General features: G+C 48.4%; 1 protein-coding gene across 2 annotated transcripts in view; it reads right to left on the reverse strand.

Moving 5' to 3' along the window:
- LOC138516885 (uncharacterized) overlaps positions 1 to 26,047 on the reverse strand; it is a 308,582-nt gene that overhangs the window by 68,646 nt on the left and 213,889 nt on the right. For both annotated transcript variants that reach the window (XM_069632335.1, XM_069632334.1), the window contains exon 4: positions 23,685 to 23,865. In XM_069632335.1, the coding sequence (XP_069488436.1) occupies positions 23,685 to 23,865 (181 nt within the window). The remainder of the gene's footprint in view (positions 1 to 23,684; positions 23,866 to 26,047) is intronic.

Consider the following 26,047-nt stretch of genomic DNA (forward strand, 5'->3'; position numbering starts at 1 on the left):
CCCAGATAGGGGTGCACACGTAGCATAGAGATGGGCAGGTAGAGAGAGGTTTCAGAATACCCAGATAGGGGTGCACACGTAGCATAGAGATGGGCAGGTAGAGAGAGGGTGCAGAATACCCAGATAGGGGTGCACGCGTAGCATAGAGATGGGCAGGCGGAGAGAGGTTGCAGAATACCCAGATAGGGGTGCACGCGTAGCTTAGAGATGGGCAGGCAGAGAGAAGTTGCAGAATACCCAGATAGGGGGGCACGCGTAGCATAGAGATGGGCAGGTAGAGAGAGGTTGCAGAATACCCAGATAGGGGTGCACATGTAGCAAAGAGATGGGCAGGTAGAGAGAGGTTGCAGAATACCCAGATAGGGGTGCACACGTAGCATAGAGATGGGCGGGCAGAGAGAGGTTGCAGAACACCCAGATAGGGATACACACGTAGCATAGAGATGGGCAGGCAAAGAGAGGTTGCAGAATACAATCGTAGCATAGAGATGGGCAGGCAGAGAGAGGTTGCAGAATACCCAGATAGGCATGCACGCATAGCATAGAGATGGGCAGGTAGAGAGAGGTTGCAGAATACCCAGATAGGGGTGCACGCGTAGCATAGAGATGGGCAGGTAGAGAGAGGTTGCAGAATACCCAGATAGGGGTGCACACGTAGCATAGAGATGGGCAGGTAGAGAGAGGTTGCAGAATACCCAGATAGGGGTGCACACGTGGCATAGAGATGGGCAGGTAGAGAGAGGGTGCAGAATACACAGATAGGGGTGCACGTGTAGCATAGAGATGGGCAGGTAGAGAGAGGTTGCAGAATACCCAGATAGGGGTGCACGTGTAGCAAAGAGATGGGCAGGTAGAGAGAGGTTGCAGAATACCCAGATAGGGGTGCACACGTAGCATAGAGATGGGCGGGCAGAGAGAGGTTGCAGAACACCCAGATAGGGATACACACGTAGCATAGAGATGGGCGGGCAGAGAGAGGTTGCAGAATACCCAGATAGGGGTGCACACGTGGCATAGAGATGGGCAGGTAGAGAGAGGGTGCAGAATACACAGATAGGGGTGCACGTGTAGCATAGAGATGGGCGGGCAGAGAGAGTTTGCAGAACCCCCAGATAGGGGTGCACACGTAGCATAGAGATGGGCAGGCGGAGAGAGGTTGCAGAATACCCAGATAGGGGTGCACACGTAGCATAGAGATGGGCAGGCGGAGAGAGTTCGCAGAATACCCAGATAGGGGTGCACACGTAGCATAGAGATGGGCGGGCAGAGAGAGGTTGCAGAATACCCAGATAGGGATGCACACGTAGCATAGAGATGTGCAGGTAGAGAGAGGTTGCAGAATACCCAGAGAGGGGTGCATGCGTAGCATAGAGATGGGCAGGTAGAGAGGGGTTGCAGAATACCCCGAGAGGGATGCACACGTAGCATAGAGATGGGCAGGTAGAGAGGGGTTGCAGAATACCCAGATAGGGGTGCACACGTAGCATAGAGATGGGCAGGTAGAGAGGGGTTGCAGAATACCCAGATAGGGGTGCACACGTGGCATAGAGATGGGCAGGTAGAGAGAGTTTGCAGAACCCCCAGATAGGGGTGCACACGTAGCATAGAGATGGGCAGGCGGAGAGAGGTTGCAGAATACCCAGATAGGGGTGCACACGTAGCATAGAGATGGGCAGGCGGAGAGAGTTCGCAGAATACCCAGATAGGGGTGCACACGTAGCATAGAGATGGGCGGGCAGAGAGAGGTTGCAGAATACCCAGATAGGGATGCACACGTAGCATAGAGATGTGCAGGTAGAGAGAGGTTGCAGAATACCCAGATAGGGGTGCACGTGTAGCAAAGAGATGGGCAGGTAGAGAGAGGTTGCAGAATACCCCGAGAGGGATGCACACGTAGCATAGAGATGGGCAGGTAGAGAGGGGTTGCAGAATACCCAGATAGGGGTGCACACGTAGCATAGAGATGGGCAGGTAGAGAGAGGTTGCAGAATACCCAGATAGGGGTGCACACGTGGCATAGAGATGGGCAGGTAGAGAGAGGGTGCAGAATACACAGATAGGGGTGCACGTGTAGCATAGAGATGGGCGGGCAGAGAGAGTTTGCAGAACCCCCAGATAGGGGTGCACACGTAGCATAGAGATGGGCAGGCGGAGAGAGGTTGCAGAATACCCAGATAGGGGTGCACACGTAGCATAGAGATGGGCAGGCGGAGAGAGTTCGCAGAATACCCAGATAGGGGTGCACACGTAGCATAGAGATGGGCGGGCAGAGAGAGGTTGCAGAATACCCAGATAGGGATGCACACGTAGCATAGAGATGTGCAGGTAGAGAGAGGTTGCAGAATACCCAGAGAGGGGTGCATGCGTAGCATAGAGATGGGCAGGTAGAGAGGGGTTGCAGAATACCCCGAGAGGGATGCACACGTAGCATAGAGATGGGCAGGTAGAGAGGGGTTGCAGAATACCCAGATAGGGGTGCACACGTAGCATAGAGATGGGCAGGTAGAGAGGGGTTGCAGAATACCCAGATAGGGGTGCACACGTAACATAGAGATGGGCAGCTAGAGAGAGGTTGCAGAATACCCAGATAGGGATGTACACGTACCATAGAGATGGGCAGGCGGAGAGAGGTTGCAGAATACCCAGATAGGGATGTACACATAACATAGAGATGGGCAGGCAGAGAGAGGTTGCAGAATACCCAGATAGGGATGTACACGTAACATAGAGATGGGCAGGCGGAGTGAGGTTGCAGAATACCCAGATAGGGATGTACACGTAACATAGAGATGGGCAGGCGGAGAGAGGGTGCAGAATACCCAGATAGGGGTGCACACATAGCATAGAGATGGGCAAGCGGAGAGAGGTTGCAGAATACCCAGATAGGGGTGCACACGTAGCATAGAGATGGGCAGGCGAAGAGAGGTTGCAGAATACCCAGATAGGGGTGCACGCGTAGCATAGAGATAGGCAGGCGGAGAGAGGTTGCAGAATACCCAGATAGGGGTGCACGCGTAGCATAGAGATGGGCAGGCGGAGAGAGGTTGCAGAATACCCAGATAGGGGTGCACACGTAGCATAGAGATGGGCAGGCAGAGAGAGGTTGCAGAATACACAGATAGGGGTGCACACGTAGCATAGAGATGGGCAGGCGGAGAGAGGTTGCAGAATACCCAGATAGGGGTGCACACGTAGCATAGAGATGGGCAGGCGGAGAGAGGTTGCCGCATACCCAGATAGGGGTGCACACGTAGCATAGAGATGGGCAGGTACAGAGAGGTTGACGCATACTCATATAGGGATGCACACGTAGCATAGAGATGGGCAGGCGGAGAGAGTTTGCAGAATACCCAGAGAGGGGTTCACACGTAGCATAGAGATGGGCAGGTGGAGAGAGTTTGCAGAATACCCAGATAGGGGTGCACACGTAGCATAGAGATGGGCAGGCGGAGAGAGTTTGCAGAATACCCAGAGAGGGGTGCACACGTAGCATAGAGATGGGCAGGCGGAGAGAGGTTGCAGAATACCCAGATAGGGGTGCACGCGTAGCATAGAGAATGGCAGGTAGAGAGAGGTTGCAGAATACCCAGCTAGGGGTGCACGCGTAGCATAGAGATGGGCAGGTGGAGAGAGGTTGCAGAATACCCCAGATAGGGGTGCGCGTGTAGCATAGAGATGGGCAGGCGGAGAGAGGTTGCAGAATACCCAGATAGGGGTGCACGCGTAGCATAGAGATGGGCAGGCGGAGAGAGGTTGCAGAATACCCAGACCCAGATAGGGGTTCACATGTAGCATAGAGATGGCCAGGCGGAGAGAGGTTGCAGAACACCCAGTAAGGGATGCACACGTAGCATAGAGATGGGCAGGTGGAGAGAGGTTGCAGAATACCCAGATGAGGAGGCACACGTAGCATAAAGATGGGCAGGTAGAGAGAGGTTGCAGAATACCCAGATAGGGATGCACACGTAGCATAGATATGGGCAGGCAGAGAGAGGTTACAGCAAACCCAGATAGGGATGCACACGTAGCATAGAGATGGGCAGGCGGAGAGAGGTTGCAGAATACCCAGATAGGGATGCACACGTAGCATAGAGATGGGCAGACGGAAAGAGGTTGCAGAACACCCAGATAGGGATGCACACGTATCATAGAGATGGGCAGGCGGAAAGAGGTTGCAGAATACCCAGATATGGGTGCACACATAGCATAGAAATGGGCAGGCGGAGAGAGGTTGCAGAATACCCAGATAGGGGTGCACACGTAGCATAGAGATGGGCAGGTAGAGAGAGGTTGCAGACTACCCAGATACAGGTGCACACGTAGCATAGAAATGGGCAGGCGGAGAGAGGTTGCAGAATACCCACATAGGGGTGCACATGTAGCATAGAGATGGGCAGGCAGAGAGAGGTTGCCGAATACCCAGATAGGGGTGTACAGGTAGTATAGAGATGGGCAGGTAGAGAGAGGTTGCAGAATACCCAGATAGGGGTGCACATGTAGCATAGAGATGGGCAGGCAGAGAGAGGTTGCCGAATACCCAGATAGGGGTGTACAGGTAGTATAGAGATGGGCAGGTAGAGAGAGGTTGCAGAATACCCAGATAGGGGTGCACATGTAGCATAGAGATGGGCAGGCAGAGAGACGTTCCAGAATACATGGACAGGGAATAATTAAAAGGCGACATGCAAAAGACACAAAGAACACCAAAATGGCAGAGAATGAGCACAAGTAACAACATTATTCATACCAAACCCTGCAAGGCCTCAATTCCCAAATACTCCAGCCTGACATAAAATTGCTTGATACAAAGTGTCAGGTCTCACAAAGGGTCAGACAACAGCCCAAGCCCCAAGGTCAGTGCGCTGAGGGGAGTTCTGCTTAGATGCTGAAACCGCACTAGATAACATTTCCCAGAGCACACAGCATTGCAGTTATTAAAGTTAAATAGTTTCTATTGGTAGCATTGAGAAATAAATATGTCCTTGAATGCCCTGGTACAAGTAGCTACCATGCCTATTTATCCCAAAATGAATGAATACATTGCACCCCAAATGGCGGCTTCAAGAAAGTACACACACGTTAAGGCAGCAGAAAATTCAATAAATAGACGAAAATCAGTTCTGAACAGTGGTCCTTCACCACGTGATCGAAACAATGGTCCTTTATCCCAGACTCAATTAGACAGTGCACCTGCCACTTCCTTAACACATTCAGGCACAGAGACGACATGTCAGGACAACAAACAGACTGGCAGATAAGACCTCCAGCCTGCGAATGAGATGGGAGTAACTTCTTTACACGAGATCATAAAGGTTCGCCCCTCTCTCCTTCCCCACTACCTACTTTGGTACTGCACAAAAGGGCCTGAGGAAAGATGAGCAATTAGATTTAAATCCTGTTATTTGTATTGACTGGTGTAGAAGAGTGCCAACCTATGGCATATTAGATTGAAAAGTCTTATTTTTAGAAGGATATTTCTAGGAGGATTTATTAGTTGTGAAAAGAAGCAATAGTAAAAGATGTGCCTATAGTTAACTAAAGGTTCCATATTCCACTAACCAATTGAGTGAGAGAGCAGAAGTTTTTATGATGGTTACTCACTATGACATCAGCTACTATGTTTTCTTTGCTTGCAAGCATGTTGTTCCTAACTCCATTTTGATATTGTCTTTTGTACGCTCTCCTAGTGGCAGTTTGTATCGGTATGAAGCTGGATTTTCTAATGCACTTGGAGTTACTCGATTATTGAGTTTGTCTCTTTATTGGCTTATCTGGGCCTATCGTAACACTAACACCTGTGTGTTCCACTTCTTGCCATCTCTTTTCATATTGCCCCCACATCATCAGTATCAGCATCATCATTCCCAGAATCACTCCTACTGCCATCATCAAGACCAGTGACTCCACCATTGCCATCATCAAGACCAGTGACTCCACCATTGCCATCATCAAGACCAGTGACTCCACCATTGCCATCATCAAGACCGGCGACTCCACCATTGCTATCACCAAGACCAGTGACTCCACCATTGCTATCACCAAGACCAGTGACTCCACCATTGCCATCATCAAGCCCAGCGACTCCACCATTGCTATCACCAAGACCAGTGACTCCACCATTGCTATCATCAAGACCAGTGACTCCACCACTGCCATCATCAAGACCAGTGACTCCACCACTGCCATCACCAAGACCAGTGACTCCACCACTGCTATCATCAAGACCAGTGACTCCACCATTGCTATCACCAAGACCAGTGACTCCACCATTGCCATCATCAAGACCAGTGACTCCACCATTGCCATCACCAAGACCAGTGACTCCACCATTGCTATCACCAAGACCAGTGACTCCACCATTGCCATCATCAAGACCAGTGACTCCACCATTGCCATCACCAAGACCAGTGACTCCACCATTGCCATAATCAAGCCCAATGACTCCACAATTGCTACCACCAAGCCCAGTGACTCCACCATTGCCATCACCAAGACCAGTGACTCCACCATTGCCATCATCAAGACCAGTGACTCCACCATTGCTATCACCTAGACCAGTGACTCCACCATTGCTATCACCTAGACCAGTGACTCCACCATTGCCATAATGAAGCCCAGAAGCAGTAGGATCTGTTGAAGAAGGAGACACATTATTGTGTGCTGCATCATTCAAATGTTGCCCGTGACATCCCTTCAAGCGTACTGTACTCACTCATGGACACCACCGCATTTCATTCTCAAAACAAACTGCCATTCAAAACTAATCTACCCTTACTAAACAAAGGAGCTTCCCAAATGAAGAAAGAAAATAAGGAGTTCCTATAAAAATAGCAAAAGTTTCACATAACACAAACACATAACACAAACACACACGCAACTCACAATCTCCTCCAGTGCAAGAACCAATTGCTGTATATATATATCTTCCAAAAACTCTCCATCTCCACTGATTATGCTGTTTGGATCAGCGATGACTCATATTTCTTCATTCTTCATCCAAACTCAGTGCACAAAGGAAAAAGGAAGCAGATTTTGTGTTGTGGATTTTAGTAACACGTGGTGATTGAGGCAGCAAGGTGTCTGCTTTGAAAAAAAAAGAATTATCTCAAATTTTCTGGGGTTTTGTTGAAGGTATGTGGCAATGCACCACCTCCCTTGCTATTGATTATTAAATGAGGTTGTTATGACAGCCTCATTCTATGGCAGCTTTTAATGTATGTTTCATTATAAACAGCACAGACCTTCATTGGCTCTATATAAAATGTCAGTAGGTCTGACGCCATTGGGAATTTTTGGCAGTCCCTAAGGAAATTGGGGCGCACATGGAGAGGTGGTGTCGGTGATTCGTGTACACCTTGAGGTGGTGCTCTCGGAATATGGAACTTGGATCACTGGGTAGTGAAAAACTAGTCTGTACTCTTGTGGCAGGATGGTCACTAGGCTCATAATATGATTCCCAATATTGGCAACTCGTATAGCAGGATGATAGACATTTATGGTCTTTTTATGTCTATATCCACAGTTCAGCTCCTGAAGAAGTGGAGAAGGTCCCCGAAACGCATAGAGCAACTGATTGAATCTGTGTTGTAATATATCGCCTGCTTTAATAGTTTGTTATTTTGTTAAGGTATATGTTAATTCAGTTGAACAATTGTGATCTGTTTATTCAGCCTTCTGTTGTGCAGGGGACGAGTCTGTCCATAGACTGGGCACCATTGTGATATATTAATTATCAGCTTTGTGTCCGGGTTGTAATTCCTCCCCTGCACCCAAACTTATATTATATTTTGTAACTTTTTTTTACAATTTGTATATTTAGGTGTGCATTGTCTACTACACTTTTTTCTTGTTTAGACGTTGTGTCAGGCTCTTTGTGTTTGACTTCTGTACAACATGTGACCGGTTATTTGTGATGACTCAAAGAATACCGTCAAATATAGAAATAAACTTGGCATTCTCAATAAAGAAATAAGATGTATGAGGGTGTGCCAGGATTTGGTCAGTCCACTCTGGACACCTACCTGTTTCTCTTCGTTTGTTGCTCTCTCTTGTTCTAGATTTGTCTTGTGATCAGCATATAGGGGAAGACCCTCAAAAATGACCGCAAATAAAAAATGAGGAAACCAACTTATCCACAAAGGTGACCGGTGCATTACGAGGGTGCAGGGCTGCAGTGCAAGTAGCCCGCCCTTTTGCACACATCAGTGTCTGGAGTGTGTTCCAGACACTGATGTATTCCTGACTCCTTGCACCCACGTGGAGGTTGATAGCTCATTTCACAGTGACCGGCCATTAACATGCTGGTGATCTTGAAAGAAAAACGAGAATTTCTATCACTGTTTGGGTGATAGAAATACAAGAGTGACATAACATGATAGCTTTTTTTTTTTTTTAACTTTTTTTTAAACTTTTTTTTATTTATTCAGCTCGGTAACACAGGTACAGGTGAGTAACAATAAGGCATACAAAATCAAAACAGATCATTCGAAACGAATACACATAGTTTGTATAAGCAAGGCACGTACAGGAGAAAAGGAATCCGCATATACACGTGTGGGGACACATGGGAGGTCAGACCATCAGCAGATGAAGAAAAAACAAAGAAAAGAAATTCACGGTCCGCAGAGGGATGAGCTAGGTGAAGGGGCTGGGGATACAGGATCCGAGTCGGAGTCAGTAGGAGACATAAATGAGCGAAACTTCAGCCAGATATCTCTAGGTCTGGAGTGGGCGGGCTGCTGTATCGCCCAGGACTCTTCTGTGTCAGAGGCCCACGTCACTGCCCTGAGCCACTGTGCATGAGTAGGGGTGATAGGCCTAAGCCAGCAGAGCAGAATTGTGCGCACAGCAAGTAGCATACAGAGGCCAGCAAGTTTTCTGGAGTCGCGGTGAAGCTGGGGGAAATCATGGAACAGGCATGTCATTGGGGATAGGGGAATGGGGGATTCAAGGATCGACGACATAGTAGAGCATACTGTAGTACAGAATTGAGCAAGTCGGGGGCAAGACCATATCATGTGGATATAATCAGCATCATCACATCCACACCTAGGGCACCTAGGGGAGGAGTCGTCTGAGATGCGATGTAGCCTGGTCGGAGTGTAGTGGTACCTGTGGAGCACCTTAAATTGAATTAGTTTGAATCGGGAGTTGAAGGAGACACCCTGGGTATGTGAACACATATGGGCCCAGCGCTCATCGGTCACCTCGAGTCCAAGGTCAATCTCCCAGGAGCGACGTAGTTTGGGGAATGCAGGGGGCGATCTAGTTTGAAGCAGAGTGTATAATCTGGAGATCTTGCCCCTCAAGGGGGTGGGCGAGGTTAGTTCGGTGATTGCAGGTTCATCGGGGGGTAGTGCTGGAAAGCATGCGTACTTGTGCTTGAGTACTCTTCGGAGGGACGAATATTGGAGCCAAACGGAGGGTCCCCGTCTGAGGGAAACCGGGAGGTCATGCCACTCGATGAAATTACCCTGTTCGAATATGTCACGTAGCAATTCGTAACCCGCCTCAGCCCAGGAGCGAACTATAGAGGGTGGGACTCGTGGGACTTCCGGGAGGAAATTCCAAATTGGGAGGTTACCGTGGAAAGTATAGGTGGTGCCCAGTATTTGCCATGATTTGGATAAGGCTAGGGATGTGCATGCCGCTGGGTCCAGTGAGTCCAATATGGCTGGCATAGGTGAGATCACAAGAGATCGTATGTCACGGTCACTCAATGATAGTCTCTCTAGCCTGACGTGGGGAGGGGGGTCCAAAGTATTGAACCAGTGTGCAGTGTGTTGGAGTTGTGCCGCCAGCCAGTACCTAAGGAAGTCTGGAGCCCCAAAGCCACCAGCTTCGATGGGGGCGGAAAGGGTCTTGAATTTAAGGCGGACGGCGCCAGAGTGCCAGAGGAAAGTGTTTAGGGTGCGCGTCAGCGCCTGGAAGTAGTCAGCCCCCGGCCATTGCGGAATATTGGCAAATCTGTGCAGTAGTTGAGGAAGTACCACCATCTTCAGTACCCCTATCCTGCCCGCCAGTGAGATCGGAAGTTTTTTCCAGCCCTGTATTTTTATCGTAAGGTTTGCAAGGTATGACTGATAGTTTTCCTCCAGAACCCGCCCGGTGTGTCTGGACACGACTACGCCTAAGTAAGTAAATTTAGATTGGGCCCATGCGAAGCCCATGGTATCGGGAGGTGGGAGTGTACTGGGAGTTAGCGGAAAGAGGGTTGATTTGGAACAGTTCACCGTGAGACCAGAGATACGACCGAATAGAGCAATATCCTCCAGTATTGGGGCCAGGTTAACCTCAGGTGAACGAATATAGAGGAGAGCATCGTCGGCATATAAAGAGACTATATCTGAGGAGCCAGCTGTACGCAGACCCCTGTGCGAGTGGTTCTGGCGAAGCATGTCAGCAAACGGCTCCATTGCCACCGCGAAGATTAGGGGTGAGAAGGGGCAACCCTGTCTGGTGCCCCAGGCAATGTGAAAAAGGGGGAACAACGGCCCTCGGTACGAACCCTGGCCATGGGGTTGGAGTACAGTAGCCTAACACAGGAGACAAAAGTGGGGCCAAATTTGCATTTGTCAAGTACCCGCCAGAGATAGCTCCACGAGACCGAATCAAAGGCCTTTTGCATATCAAGGGTTGCGGCCACCGCATGTACACCTGGGGCCACTCTACTTATAACGTTGAAGATGCGTCTCAGATTCAAGGAGGTGGAGCGGCTCGGGATGAATCCCGACTGGTCTGGATGAATGATGTGTGGCATGAAGGGGATAAGCCGTAGAGCGAGTGACTTGGCATAAATCTTGACATCACAGTTGATCAATGAAAGCGGCCGGTAAGAGCTGCATTGGGTAGAGGATTTATTAGGTTTTAGCAGGACTGTAATGGTGGCTTCGCGGAGTGAGGGGGGGAACTGACCCGCCTTCACCGACTCCTCCCAGAGTGCTGCCAGACGTGGGAGTAAGAGTGATTTGAAGTGTTTATAAAACTCGATCGGTATACCGTCCGAGCCTGGGGATTTGCCCGAGGATAAGGAGTCTATGGCCTCTGAGAACTCCTCAATGGTGAGTGGGCTCTCAAGAGACCCGATGGTATCAGGAGAGAGGGCCGAGAGGGGGAGTCTATCAAGGTAAGCATCTATCTCCGCCGTAGTAGCATTGTCTGAGTGTGCATATAGGGATTGGTAGAAGGAAAGGAATTCGGTATTGACATCTCCAGGGGAGGTGGCCAGGGTCCCATCAGGTCTCTCAATTCCGGGGATAGGTGGGGCACTGAACTCACGACGGAGGAGTCTAGCCAGGAGTCGGTTAGGACGCTCACCCTCGCCATATCTCCTCGCTCGGCTGGGGTTATCAAGAAACCTCAGCTCGCGGTCTGCGAGCGAGCTAAAGGTGTCGAGCTCCGTGCCAATTAACGCAAGGGTTTCCGGGGTTGGGTCTAGGGCGTACTGGGCCTCCAGTCCAGATAGTGCGGCCTCGCTTCCAGCGATTTCCCTACGGATAGTTTTAAGGATACCATTTTCCTTGGACAGGGCAATGCCTCTAATATAGACCTTAAAGGACTCCCATAGGGTGGCCTGTGAAGACACGGAGTTGGTGTTGATCTCGAAGAACTCCTCGATCGCCGATCCCATCTCCGAGCTAAAGACCGGGTCAAGGAGAGAGAGTGGTTTCATTCTCCAGTGTCTGGTTTGGTCCCGGTCTAGGCCCCAACATAGAGGGACTGTCACTGGGGAGTGATCCGATAGAGTCCTAGGAAGGATTGCCATACCCGCCATGGTCTTCATCAGATCGTCGGATAGCAACCATCTATCAATCCGGGAAAAGGAGTCGTGAACCGAGGAGTAAAAGGAATAAGAGCGGGAGTCGGGGTAGAGGAACCTCCAGGCATCAAACAGGGCCAGACGCGGAAGGGAGGAAAGTGTGGTATATGCAGCTCTGGAGAGTTAACGGGGTCTGGAGCCAGATCTATCCAGATCCACATCGAATATCGTATTGAAGTCGCCTCCCCAGAGAATCGGTATCAGAGGAAAGCCATCCAGGAGAGTTATCAGATGTGTGTAAAAGTCAGGGTCGTCAATATTGGGACCATATATATTAAGAAGGATAACTTCCCTATTTTGTAGGGTGCCATGGAGAAGCACGTACCTGCCTTGGGGATCGATTAACGTAGCAGTGGGGACAAACCTATGGCTCCTGTGGATAAGGGTCATGACCCCGCGGCTCTGGGTAGAGTAGGTGGTGAAGTACCTTTGTGGGCCCCATGTTTTAGCAAATTTGTTACAATACTCTGTGCATGCATGCGTTTCCTGAAGGAACAGGATTTTAGTCCTGTGACGCTCAGCCTGGAGTTGTAGTAGCCTCATTTTCTTATAGTTACCCAGCCCCCGCACATTCCAGCTCATAAATGTCAAAGTTTCCTCACTCAACCCTCCGAGTGTGGCCATCGGGGAATACGGGTGGATGGAAATGTGCCCCCCATGGTCGGCGCCCAGTGCGGGCGAATCTGTATCGTCGATGGGATCGTAGTGCTTCGGACTCAACCTTCTCTGTGAACACCAAGCTTTTTTTAACATATAACCCCATTCCCCCCTCCCCCTCCCACATTCCTCCCCCAAACGGAGGGATGATCACACTATAGCCCAACAACCGAAACCAGAACAGTGGCATCAACGCCTGGGGGGCCTGCGAGGTGGCCTGGCGGCGATGCTCCGAACCGTGAGGCAATATTAGGATAACCATAATGCCCGATACTAATACCGATTCCCGTCCAAGGGAGGTCCCATGGGGGAAGGGGCAGGTACGGTAAACACATAATGAACCAATTTAACTGGGTTAACCCGGTTACGTAGCATTAGGACAATGAGCAGGAGGCAATAACAGTGGTGAAAAATATCAAAAATAACAGTGTTCGTTACAGGTACAAACAGGTGTTCTCGTGGGAACCACATTAGGTAAAGTCAGAATGCCAGAGGACCAGGTAAATACTGAGGGAGGATATACGGATAACCGGTGAGCAAGTGTCTTAAGCAGTGGGTCAGTAGTGGCGTCTGCTGCAAGAGCATTTCAGCCGGGAAAGCGTTCATCTATGAACCTGGAGGCCTCCTCGGGCAGCGTGAAAAAGTAGACGCGGTTTGCCTGTTCGATGCGCAGTTTAGCGGGGTACAACATGGAATATTTCACCTGAAGGTCGCGTAGTCTCCTCTTCACCGCCAGGAAGGTCTTACGTTCCCGCTGAACAGCCACCGAAAAGTCCGGATATAGATGGATCCTGGCCGCGCCTAAGAGAAGGTCTCCCTTGGCCCTCGCCGCCCTGAGGAGAGCATCACGGTCTCGAAAGTTTAAGACCCTGGCTATAATCGGGCGTGGGGGTGCACCGGGTTTGGGCTTCGCCGTGAGTGAACGGTGGGCTCTCTCGATCGCAAACTGCGGAGAGAGTTTTGGGGAGTCGAGGAGCTGAAGCAACATACCCTCCACATAATCCTCCATGGGTTCCTGCATACCGTCCTCTGGCACCCCAACAATGCGAAGGTTGTTGCGCCTCGAGCGAGATTCAAGATCCTCGTTCTTCTTCTCCACCTCGGCGACACGTGTGGATAGTGTGGGAACCCAGGCCGTCTTCGGCCGTGCTAACACGCTCCTCGATCTCGGTCACACAGCCATCAGTTCTCTCCATATGCGCTTTAATGGAGGATATCGTGCCATTCATGTCGTCCAGTTTGCTATGAATTGTGGTGAACCCCTCACGGATAAACTCCATCATCTTCTGGGAGTCGGGTGGTTCCGGCGCGGGTGAGAGGGAAGAGTCCTGCATAGATGCCTCCGCCCGAGCCCCGCCGAGGGTTTAGCGAAAATATTGATGGAGGATTGCTTCTTGCCGGTTCGTGTCGACATGTCGCCGGGGGGGGGGTTAAACTTAAGCCTCCGGAGACCAAACAGGGGAGTGGGTCTGGCGGCTAGAGCAGGCCACGGGATCCAACAGGCAGCGACCGAGTGGAGGCCGAGTCGAGCGTCCGGACAAAGGAAGTGTGGCGTCTCCACCTGAGGCACGCCGGGGTAGGCAGACCACACAGGAGTGAGTTAACCGGGGGAGGGCCCAGGAAGTTTTCAAGAAATGTCGCCGGGGATCCGGACCCAAAGAACAATGAGCAGCCGAAAGAATACAAGGATCCGGTGCCGCAGGTATAGGGGAGCAACCCTGTATGAGGCGGCAGGACGGATGGCGCTCGGTGCAGATCGTTGAAAGCAGGCAGAGAGGGTTAGGGCCCCGGATCAGTCGCAGTAGTAGGCCCAACAGCCGGGCAAATCGGTCGTCTCCGTGACCGTAGCGGAGGTGGTCAGTTCCCAGATGGCTGAAGGAGGGAATGTCCGGGAGGAAGAGGGCAGGGTCCGCTGCTGTGTAGTGGGCACCGAGGATATCGGGCCAGAGCCACTCACCACCCTGGGTAGGATCGATGCTCACTCGGGTCCCAGTCAGCACATCGCCCAGGACGGGGCAGCGGAGCGGGTCGCTCTGGAATCCAGTGTGGTAAAGAGGAAGAGGCCGCTGTGCGGCACGGGCCAAGCCAGAGCGAGCTGCGCAAGGCGAGTGAGGCGCCCCTCCCCCACACAGTAGGCCGCAGGCCGCGGAGCTCGGGCAGGAACTCCTGGAGCCGAGAACGGAGGACAGAGGGCACCCGCCTCCGCCCCGCTCGCGGCGGGCTGAAACTCCGCAGCAGAGGCGGCTCGACGGACGAAACTCGCGTGCTAGTCTCCCAGTCCGGTCCGCGACCCACGCCGGGGGTCGGCTATACGCTGCATCGGGGCAAACAGGAGATTTTACAAATAAAAAGTGCCGCACGGGTCAGAGCAGCGCATCAGGCGGCCATCTTCATCGAGCGCAACAGCGCCCCCCATGATACCTTTTTTAAAATTTGTTTTTTAATCTCTACAGATTTTATAACAAAGAAAAGACAAGTTCCATTACGTAGACAGAAAAAAACCAAAGAAAAACTGTGTTTTAAAAGAAGAAGAAGTTAGAAGTTAAATCTCTGGTGTGATTGCAACCATGTTATTTCAATTCTGTGCAGGGAGCATCACTTTAAGTATATGTTGCATGATGTTCACTGTAGCTAACAACCATTTCTGTTTGTCGCCTGCAATCAATTTAACCCAACAGTTTTCCTCGTCTTGGAGGGTGAAGTTAGATATTGTGTCTTTCAAGTATGTAGAGCGAATATCTCGCGTCGCTGGACAATTCAATAGGAGGTGGCGGATAGTTTCCATTTTTGTGGTAGATTTGCAAATACGACAACAATTAGTTGGAGATAAATGTCTGATTGCCAAAACTTTGTTTGTTTCCAATTGATTGAACTGGATTTTCAGAAAATAGTTCCGTGCCATCCTACTTGGGAAGAGATTAGATGTGTTTTTAAAATGTTCCATTTCTTAAAGAACGGAGGAAGGTGGCTGGCAAGTTTGTATTTGTTCGCTATTTAGATGGTCTTTATCCAGTCAAGCTCTCTGATCTTTTTGATAACTTTGACTGGGTTAGTCAGGAGCTCGTCCTTGTTGCTTTCTACAGAATGTAGGCGGTTCAAGTTCTTAGGTTCCCATCTCAGCAACATTTTACACGATCCCAACCGGATTTCTTCATTTATCAGGCGATAAGCGTATGGCAAGTCTTTCTGGGTACATTTCCTGTATAGTAGAACGCTGTTACAATCAACTGTTGTTTTCAAAGATGAAAGACTGAGTTCCCGTCTGATCAATGTGATAGGGGTTGATTTTGGAAGACCGAAAATTGTTCTCCAGAAGATCGCTTCTAATTTAGGCCATAGATCTACTGGAAGGTTCGGCATGGCATGGGCGCCATAAGTTAAGGATGGTATGACCTTCTTTATATAGAAGTCTCTGACTGGGATCGTTGAGTATCGTCCAAATTTGATGTCAATGGCTTTCCCTTGAGTTGATAGTTTTTTCATTTTTTTATGAAGTACCTCTTGCATTGCCATATCCTTTGACGAGCTGTCTAGGGTAACACCAAAGTACTTGAAGTTGGTGACTCTTTCAATTGAGGTCGGGCCCAAGCGAAGTGAGATCTTATCCTTTGTTTAAACTGCTTTTTCAATGATCATCATTTTGATTTTTGCTTCGTTAATTTCCAAATTGTTTTCCGCCATGTATTGCTATAAATTGTTGAGTTGGTGTTGTAGGCCTATGGGAGTGTGATCTAGAAGAATCAGGTTGTCCACATAGAGCAGGTGGCAGATCTGATCGCCTCCGAGTTTCGGTGGAAATGCTCGGACTGATTTTTCGGATTCCTGAAAGTCTCCGAGGTATGTCCAAAACAGGGTCGGAGCCAAGGGGCAGTCCTATTTAACTCCTCTAGCCGTATTTATCTCCCCAGAAAGAGTCCCTTGTTGGTTCAGACGGACTCACGTGGACGTGTTTGAGTATAGGGCTTTAATTGGACCGAGAAGTTCATGTGGGCATTTCCACAGGGTAAGTTTCTGCCATAGTAGTGTACGGTCAACTTTATCGAACGCCTGAGTAAGGTTGACAAAAGTAATGAATAGACGAGGACGGCCTTCCAGGATTTTGCTTTTGAGAGAGCTCAAGATGAGTATGTTGGCGTTCGTACCCAGGTTTTTTTTTTAAATCTGTTTGTAGGTTGTCCTGGCAGGGGGCTTTGTTGGCCCAGGAGGTAAAATGTTGTAGGAGGAGTGACCCAAAAAGTTTTCCTATAGGGTCTAGAAGTGCAATAGGGCGGTAGTTGGCTGGGTCCGCCCTATTCCCTTTCTTATAGATGGTCACTATATTCGCGCATGTCCATGATGGTGGGATGGATTTGGTGGCGGTGCAGCGATTAAAGATTAAGCTCAAAAGTGATGACCAAGCTGCTGGATGCTTTTTCAAATCAGAGTTGGTGATTCCGTCCGGGCCGGGGGCACGGGACGGTTTTAATTTAATTATCAGGTCTTGTATATCCTCAATGTTATCCAGTCGGATCCAAGGGACGTTGCAGGTTTCCATGGGCAGATGAGCGGATTTGGGGCTTTGAAGGAGAGATTCGAAGTAGGCCTCCCAAGCTGATTGTCCAATTCCATTAAGTTGACACGGTCAAGTACCAGGTGCTGTTGAATGGAGAAGGGGCCAATAGTCTCTAGCGTGATTGCCATTTATGGCCTCAAGTATATTTTCAGCGTCTTGTTGGTATAGTTTGTGTCGATGGACTCTCAAGCCATAATGTGTAGTTTTTTTACGGCTGTGCTAATGATGTTTGATGACTGCTGGTGATCCAAATTTCGTGCTTGCCTTTTTACTCTTCTTAAATCACTCTTTTTTTCAGTAATCAATTTGTCGTAGGTGTGCTTTTGTTGGGTCTTTGTTAGCTTTTTTTCCCCTTCTGGGACTCTAAAAGTAGTCAACAGTGTGGTATAATCCACCTCCGTCGGGTGTTCTCGGTTGCTTAGGTTTCTATAGGTCGACGTTAGGGAATTTATTGCCCTCTCTGTCATTCGAAGTCTAGTACCTTGAGGTGTTACGTCTATGTTTGGTGTCATTGATTGGTTGTTTGGTGGGCTAGAAGTCCAAGTGGTTTCTAAAAGATTGTGATCACTTTCTGGTGTTCTTACCACTTTAAATATAGTTGTTAAAGGTAATAGTGGTCGTGACACAAAGATGTGGTCGATCGTTGATTTGGAATTTGCTTTTTCCCAAGTTGGGAGTCTATTAGGGTCCAGAAAAACTTGATCAAAATTGGAAAATGATCTAGATTTCATCAGATTCTGCCATTTGCGTGGTCTCTGGTCTGTTGGCGATCTTTTTGGTTTGTTGGCGGTAACGTTGGTGAAAGTTTCACAATCGATATTAAGGTCCTCACATAGGACTATATGGTCTGCTTTATGGTTTACTTGGATCCAGTCAATTTCCAGTTTGATCATGATTATAAATTTTGAACAGTCTATGGTAGCCAGGTTCCAGTAAATGGTGATGACGATCAGCATCTTGGACCTGGTTAAATTCATTTTCACATCAATTGTTAGCCAGTTTAACTTCACCATCAGCATATACTGGTTCTCTTTCAGTTTTTGGATTTCTGTTAAGCCATGTCCGCTTCAGATTGCAATCAGTAGCCCCGCTGTTGGTCGTCCTGTGGAGCCTTTTTTTGCTAAGACTGTATTTGTCTCTTAGCCGTCCAGGATAGGAGGTTGGAGTAACCACGTCTCTTGGAGGCATATGATATCATAGTCACTCAGGTTTATGGAACCAGGGGTTGTTAGGTGGGAAAAACCTTGTGTGTTCCAGGAGCACATCTTTATTTGATCATGATCGTTAGTTGTCCCGTAGTCACTGGTGTTGCTGTCGATCTTGTACTTGAGTGGCTATTTTTGGTGGTGAATCTTCAAGGCTTTTGGGAGCCATGACCACATAGACTGTAGTGTAGAATTTGGGAGTGGTTTAGTCGCATTAATGCAAATCTCGTTTTGGACCTTCCTTTGGATTTTCCTTCCTTTGGACTTTTGTTGTTGGTTCCTCAGGTGCAAATCTAAGGCTTCTGAAGGGTCCTGATGATTTGGGTTATGATGGACCAAATTTTGAGACTTGGCTGTTCGTTTTGAAGAAATTGTTATTAATTTTTTTCGGTGGTCCTTGCTAGGGCTTTCCCCTGCCCCTCTCTTAACACTTGTTCTCTTTGGGGAACTATGATGTTTTTGGTGCGGTGATTTGGGTCTGACGTTTTTTTTTGTAAATTCAGTGCTCTCTTTGAATTTTAGATTGCTGCATATTTTTATTTTCCTTGTGGATTCAGTTAAGTCGCAGCCCATAATTAGCAGTTCTTCGACTGCTGTTCTTAGAAGGTTGTTTATGGTCAATGATGCTATGTACAGGTGTGAAATTGCCTTAGAGCGATTATGGCTTGGATCTACTATCTGGAGGTCTGCGGATTTCACAGAGCGTAGTTTCGGAATATGACTGAAAAGGTCAATGACTGCTCTTCTGTTTAATGTGACTTCATCGTAATTTCCCGGGATCTGCTCCAGTTTTAGAATCTATCGGATCTGAGGTTTCGTTTGATACTTGTCTGTTCTGGATTTGTAGACTATCTTTGGTGTTTGCTTTGTGTACGCTATGGCTGAGATTTTCTCTAGCTGGTCATATGGACGGCACTCTCGAGATCTTCTACGTATGTTAGTTTCATGGTGCGACCTCGGCCGATCTGTATGATTATTTTGCTTGCTTTCCTTGTGTCTTTGAAGATTTGGTCTGGAATGGGAGACAGGAGTAAGCTGAGGAGGTGTGAACTTTTGAAAATCTTTATGGTTCTTGATTGCTCGCTGTCTTCTATTTTCAAGAGTGAGGAATGGAGTTTCAGGGTTCTCTGGTTCTTAATTGAGATTTGGTTGTGGATTAAGCTGCATTTTGACAGATTCGGGTTTGTCTTGCGTCTCCGAATATAAGCTTGTTATTTGATCCGTAAGGTGTTGAGTAATGTTCATCATGTCTTCATTGTTTAGAAAAGCTTCAACCCCTCTTGGGGATTGGTTGGTTGACTCAATTTCTTCATTATGAAGCAGTAATGCTTCTTTTGCTATGGGCTTTGATTTTAAGTGGTCCGCTGGATGTTTTATAGAGAGAATCACTTTACTTTTTACTAGCTCTTGTTGTTGGAAGATTGGTTCAAGTAGCAAGTTTCCTCTATGATTAAGGTTGACTTCTATGATTTCTTTTGAGGACTTGGACTTTGCAGTCGGAGAGGACGTTGATGCTGTTAAGTCAATAAATGGTACAATTTGTGTACCTTCAGATTTCGAGGATGGTTGTGTTCGGACCGATGGTCTTGTGTTCGTAGAAGTTTCTTGAGCCACGAGAGAACGGGATAAGACTTGAATCAGTGTGGCATCGGAAGAATTTTCTTTGCTTCTAAGGCAGTGATGTATCCTTCAAGGTAAGTCAGTTTAGTTTGCATTGAGGCTTGGATTGACGTATGATCGTTCAGACTCCAATAGTTTCATATAGTTTGGTGAATGGAGTAAGAGCTATCGTCAAGGCTGACATCAGGGTACTCAAATCGGGTTTTTTAGATGGTAAGTCTTTTATAGTAGTAGAACTTTGAAAGGATGGTCTGCTCCTAGTTGGAGATAGTGGACGCTTTGTTGGTATGCTTACAGAGGACGGCATTCTAATTGGTTGATCCAGGGAATGTCTTCTTTGATTATTATAGTTATCTAGGTTTGAATAGAAAGAGTCTACAGTTTTCTCGAATTGAAGTCTGTTTTTGGATTTCAGTGGATATTTGTTTTCGTGCATCATTTCCGGGGTTTGTATACTGTCTCTGCAGGGTTCTTCTAAGGCCACTGGTGGTGGGGTTATCACCTGGTCTTTGTTGTTTTCACATGCCCCTGAGCCAGGCTTTGGGTCCCGGTTTAGTGACAGGACTTGTTGCAGCAACTGGTTTGGCCTAGTTGTGGGTGTCCCCCCAAGAAGCGGTGGGTTCAGGCTTTTTGTTGGAGTTAGGGACCTCACGACCGGGTTTCCCTCTTCGGATAAGTTCCGAGTTTGCTGTTCTGGTTCAAGTCCATTGTTGCTGGGAGTTAGTACTTCTTCTTGGGCAAGCTCAGGGGACTTTGATCCTATTGATTGATGCGTTTGACGTTGGCAGTACTGGAGAGGGCGTTTTGGGAGAGTTTAGGTCTAGGTCATGCTCAATGGACGGTAGGGCTTATTTTGCTTGTGTTCTTACAGGTAAAGAGTTTTCAGTGAATTGCCAGTTGGCCCAGTTTATTTTTTGAGCAAGGTAGACGTCACCTTTCAGGGAGGGAAGAGAAGATTTTCGTTGGGCTGTTACCAACCTACGATGCTTGCGAGGTGGTGTAGTTTCATCAGCCACCTCAAGTATTTCAGCGTCTGTTAGTTCTTTGCATGTGTCTTGGATAGATTTAGAATGTCTGCAAAAGAAATCCGATAGCAATTTTAAAGGGCGTTGGGGTTTCTTTATACCCTTTTTTTATACCCTTTGAGAACTGTCCGGCCTGTTTTATTTGACTTGCCCTGTTTTTCAATAGCCCTTTGCTTCGCTAAGGGATTTGGTTGTTTATTTGATTTTGCTTGATCGAGGTTGTCTTCAATGAAGTCTACCGTTGTCCGAATTCTTTTTTTCTGGTTTTCTAGTATTGTGTCTTCCCCCTTTTCTTGGGGCATTTTTTGCGATGTGGGGTCCACATTGATGTCTTCTGGTCCTTTCGCATCAAGAGGTGTTGTTACGGTGTGTTTTGTATGAATCTGTGCTATTACCTTTACTACGGTAATAGGTGGGGCTATGGCCGTGTTGGTTTCACTTTCCCTGTCGGGAGCCGTACACATGGCTCTGAGCGTCTGTGGATGCATGAGAGCCGTTTCGGCTGGCAGGCTCTCTCTGGCCCTGCAAGCCCTCAGTCTACCCCCTTCCTCACAGGGGCCTCGGAAGAATCGCTCCCTTGAGGGGCGGCCGAAGCGGCCTGAAAAGACTCTGTCCCTCTTCCTCCCGGCAAAGCACCATCCTGCCCTGCCTCTCGCGTATCCGGAGGACTCGATGAGGGCCCCCCCACTGGGGGCTGCGGAGCTCCAGACGAGGCAGAGACTGCCACCGGGAGTCCCAGCAAAGCGTCAGCCGGCAGAGCCAAGGAGCTCAATGCGGCCCCCCCCACTGAGGGACTGCGGAGCTCCGGCGAAATCCGAGCTAGCGCATGAAGGGATGAAGATCGCGGGGGAGACTTGAGCCATATTGCAAGCGTCTTCCACGGTAAGGTTTGTTTCGTGGAGAAAAGTGGCAGCTTCCTTTTGAGATAGGGAGCCGCAAGTTGTAAGAGTACTATGTTTGCCACTATGTTTGTCGCTGACGGTTTTTGATGGTGTGTAGTCAGGGCCTCCGTTTATTAGCTGATTTACTTTGCTCACAGCAGTTGGAGTAGAGGAAGGTTGTTTATGGTCTTGCAACAAGATGGTTGTGTTTTTATTTGGTGACATTTTGCGAGAACTCCTTAGGCAGCGCCCTGTGTCATCCTCTAGGTCAATAGGAGGGGTCCGGGGGGGCAGTCTTTGCTGCTTTTGGCATCCTGCCTGGCATGACTTCAGGACTGCCACTCACCGCCACTCCGCGTCCGCTCCGTGGAGCAAAGGAGGTTTTGTAGAGTTAGAGGAAACAGGAAACACGACTCCAAAACACGCCTCCAAAGTTGCAGTAGACAGGAAAAAGATACTGGAATGGGAGTAGCAGACTGCAGGACTGCCACTCACTGCCACTCCGCGTCCGCTCCACGGAGAAAATGAGGTTTTGTAGAGTTAGAGGAAACAGGAAACACGCCTCCAAAACATGCCTCCAAGTTGCAGTAGACAGGAAAAAGATACTGGAATGGAAGTAGCAGACTGCAGGACTGCCACTAACCGCCACTGCGCGTCCGCTCCGCGGAGCAAATGAGGTTTTGCAGAGTTAGAGGAAACATGAAACACGCCTCCAAAACATGCCTCCAAAGTTGAAGTAGACAGGAAAAAGATACTGGAATGGGAGTAGCAGACTGCAGGACTGCCACTCACCGCCACTCCGTGTCATAACATGACACTTCAAACAAAATGTATGACAGGGTAAGGAATGAAACTGTCATGTATTGTGCATGTAACAAGCTGGTACAGGCGAAAGTGATTGTTTACTGCACATTGTAAAGCACATATCATTTTTGGAGTAGGGGCTGCATCACAATGTGAAGTCATGCCCGGTTATTTGCCCAAATGCTCAAAGGGAATGAACAATGGCATTTGAATGTGCAGTTCTAAGATGCCCACATTCAAATGCCCCATTTTGGATTGGCCTGACATTTGAGCGCATCTCTCACTTTTACCAAATTTGAGAATTATCCCCACGGTCCCTTACAAGTCTGGCCTGTTTGCTTTGTGATGCTTATTTGTATTTTGTGTTTGTATTTGTGTTTTATTTAGTGCAAATCATCTGATGGCTGTATGTAGCATTGGAATTAAAACTCATGGTCTTGTCCTTTCAAATCTTTTCCTCTCCCTGATCTAACACGATGCAAGCATCTTTCTTGCTTCCGGACTGGAGGCTTGGACTCGATTTTCCAGAATCTAGACGTTTATATGTGTACTCTCCTTTCTCTTCTGCAGTCTTCTCTTCACTTGCGTGCTCTGCTGGTCTTGAGCTAGGTCCGGGCTTTAAGCAATAAAATAATATAAACAAAATTATGGGTGGGTCAAAAAATGCATGGATCAGTGCCAACTATACCGGGTGATGTGAATAGAGAACCCATATTAAGAGAAGAAGATGGCCCTGACAAGTGAGCTTGTGCTCACTGACAAAACCACTCTGTGACACACCCAAAGACCAGATAAACCTAATGAAGCAAGCCACATTCACTTCAGAAAGAGGCCCACAACTAAGCCACCTACACAAAATGAAGGGGACTGAGCAGACAACATAAAGGGGTGTTGGTGTAATTTCTTGAAAACTCCACCCACAAAATAATTCCAGACCATTGCTAAAGAAATAACAATGGCAAGAACTTATAAAGGCTTTTGTTTGGAGGACTTGTGATTCTACCGTATGCAGTCAGTCATGTTAGTGCTCTATGACTTTCACAGTTCTAAAATGGTGCTGTTTGATTTACTTTATTGACTGAATACAGTAAGTACCTGGCATAACAAATTGGAAGCACATACCTCAACCCTATTGGTTTCAGTGAAATTCCATGTGTGGGAATTGGTGGCTTTTGCAGACAGGTGGACCATTCCTTTCATGGCCAATGGAATACCAGTTTCAAATGTTGTTTCAGCCTTTGCACTAAATTCAAATCCATGCTCCTGACCGAACGTGCTCTCCGAAACCAATACCCTATTTACTCTGAAATGAGCAGAAACAAAATGACAGTCAGACCAAGAATATAAACACATGTATTGCAGGTTACACTCCTAGTATTTGATGAGGTGTAGAAAAAGACATCAACCATAACCCTCCCTGCCTCCAACAATGCCTGCCCCAAACAACATTTTATTTTGCAAATTTACATTATTTGAAATGCTAATAAGTGAGCCCATGTAGTGAACTGGATAGTATGGTTTGCTAATGTTTATCGGTAAAGCGCCTATACACAAGGCAAGGGTTTAAAAGCGCTCAAGGAGGGAGGGGACCTGGGGAAAACAACAGTCATTCAGAGCTCTTGAATTTCTGAATGACACAAGTCTGCACAGGCAGAGTAAGTGCATATAACACAATTAACAGTGTAGTTGACAGCAAATAGGGCTGACAACGATTCTGCAGTTTTTCCAAGAGCATTGAGGCGCCACCATGCAAGGAGGGGAGCCAGGGAAGATAGCTAGACGATCTTGAAAAGGCATGGTACGTTCAGATCATGCAAGTGCAAGACAGTACAGGACAGGAGAGGGGGGGAATCCAAGTGACCCAGTTAGTGTGAAACTGGGTAGGTGCTGAGAGAATGCCATTCTCAGGGGTCTTTGACCAAGTGCAGTAGCAATGAGGACAAGTGCAGGCCTGGAGGCAAGTGTGAGAGGACTAGCAAAGGTGCCTGGGACCTGTGGGACTGTGAGGTACACCAGGCGGCCAGTTGGTAAACTGTGTGGAAACGGAGGGAGAGAGGGAGTACAGCGGAGAGAGGGGTTAGCAGGGTAGAGGTAGAGAGAAGGAAGAGGAGAAGAGGAATGTCTTAAGGAGTTGTCAGAACCTAAGGAGATCAGGCTCAAGATCGAGGCCTGCAGGGAGGCTATTCCAGAGGGAGGCCCCTGCTGAGGATAAAGATCTCCCTCCAAATCTCTGCTTCGAGACCCGGCTCACTCGGATGAAAGGTTGGAGGTAGCTGAGCGGAGGGCTCAGGAGGGACAGTATTTAGGTAGGTATTGTTGCAGATAGTTAGGTCCCAGGCCCTAGAAAGCCTTGTGGACAATACAGAGGATCTTGAACTTGATCCTTGCAGCCAAGGGGAGCAAGTGGAGGGATTTTAGTGCCGTAGGGATTCTGTCCCTGGGCTTGAGGCCAAGGATAAGTCTTGCGGTTCAATTCTGGATGAGTTGCAGAGGGGGCAAAGCTGAGGCAGGGAGGCTGAGAAAGAGGCTGTTGAAGTAGTCCAGCCTAGAGAGAACCAGGTTTCCGGAGAAAGTGAGCCACTGGGGGAAGGAGAGAAAAGGAAGAGTACCACTGAGGAGGTGCAGCTGGTAATTGGACTTTTTAGAGAGGTTTGAAATGTGAGTGGAGAAGGAGAGAGTGGAGTCGAAGATGACCCCAAGGTTTTTTCCTCACAGGTGGGTGCAGGTGCAGGGTCTAGGGAGGCCAGTCAGAGTGAGAGTGGAAAAGCGGGAGCAGGAGTCTCAATGCGAATGATCTCAGTCTTACTGGTGTTGAGGCAGAGGTCATTTGTAGCAGACCATGAATGAATTGCGGACAGTCAGAGTTGAGCGAGGTAGAGGAGGTGGTTGAGGGTAGCCTGAAGGAGAGTTGTGTGTCATCCGCATAACACTGGAAGTTAGAAATGAAAGTGGCAATCATGTGCCAGGGTAGCCTTGTAGATATTGAAGAACCAGGGGATAGGTCAGAACCCTGGGGAACGCCGAAGGTTGAAAGAGTGATAGTAGAGCTATGGGGCAGTCGGAAAGGAAGAAGTTGAAAAGAAAGACTTCCTGAACATGAATACAGAGCAAGGCCTTGGATAAATGTGTACACATCTTAATGGGAAGGATGGTTAAAGCGATAAAAGACACAGCTGCTGCAAGTACTAACTTCCGACAGCGGAGGGCACCGCATGGCTGATTGGTCCTCATATGGGCACCCACTCACTAAGCCCCTGGGGTGCAAAATTCCAGTTGCAATGGGTGCTTTGCATTCTGCACCCAAGCAGGCCATCTTACAAGTCCATTGTTTACAAAAGGACACTCGTGAAGTGGTCATGCATATTCAAATGTCATATGTGGAACCCACAATTGAGCGTGACTTCAAATGCAGATCCGTCTATTTGAGGCAAACCAGTCATATCAGGCATCTGAAAAGACTCCTTATTACCGCAACAAACCATGTG

Source organism: Ambystoma mexicanum, chromosome 6q (assembly GCF_040938575.1).
Source record: "Ambystoma mexicanum isolate Mex_15411 chromosome 6q, UKY_AmexF1_1, whole genome shotgun sequence".
Lineage (NCBI taxonomy): Eukaryota > Metazoa > Chordata > Amphibia > Caudata > Ambystomatidae > Ambystoma > Ambystoma mexicanum.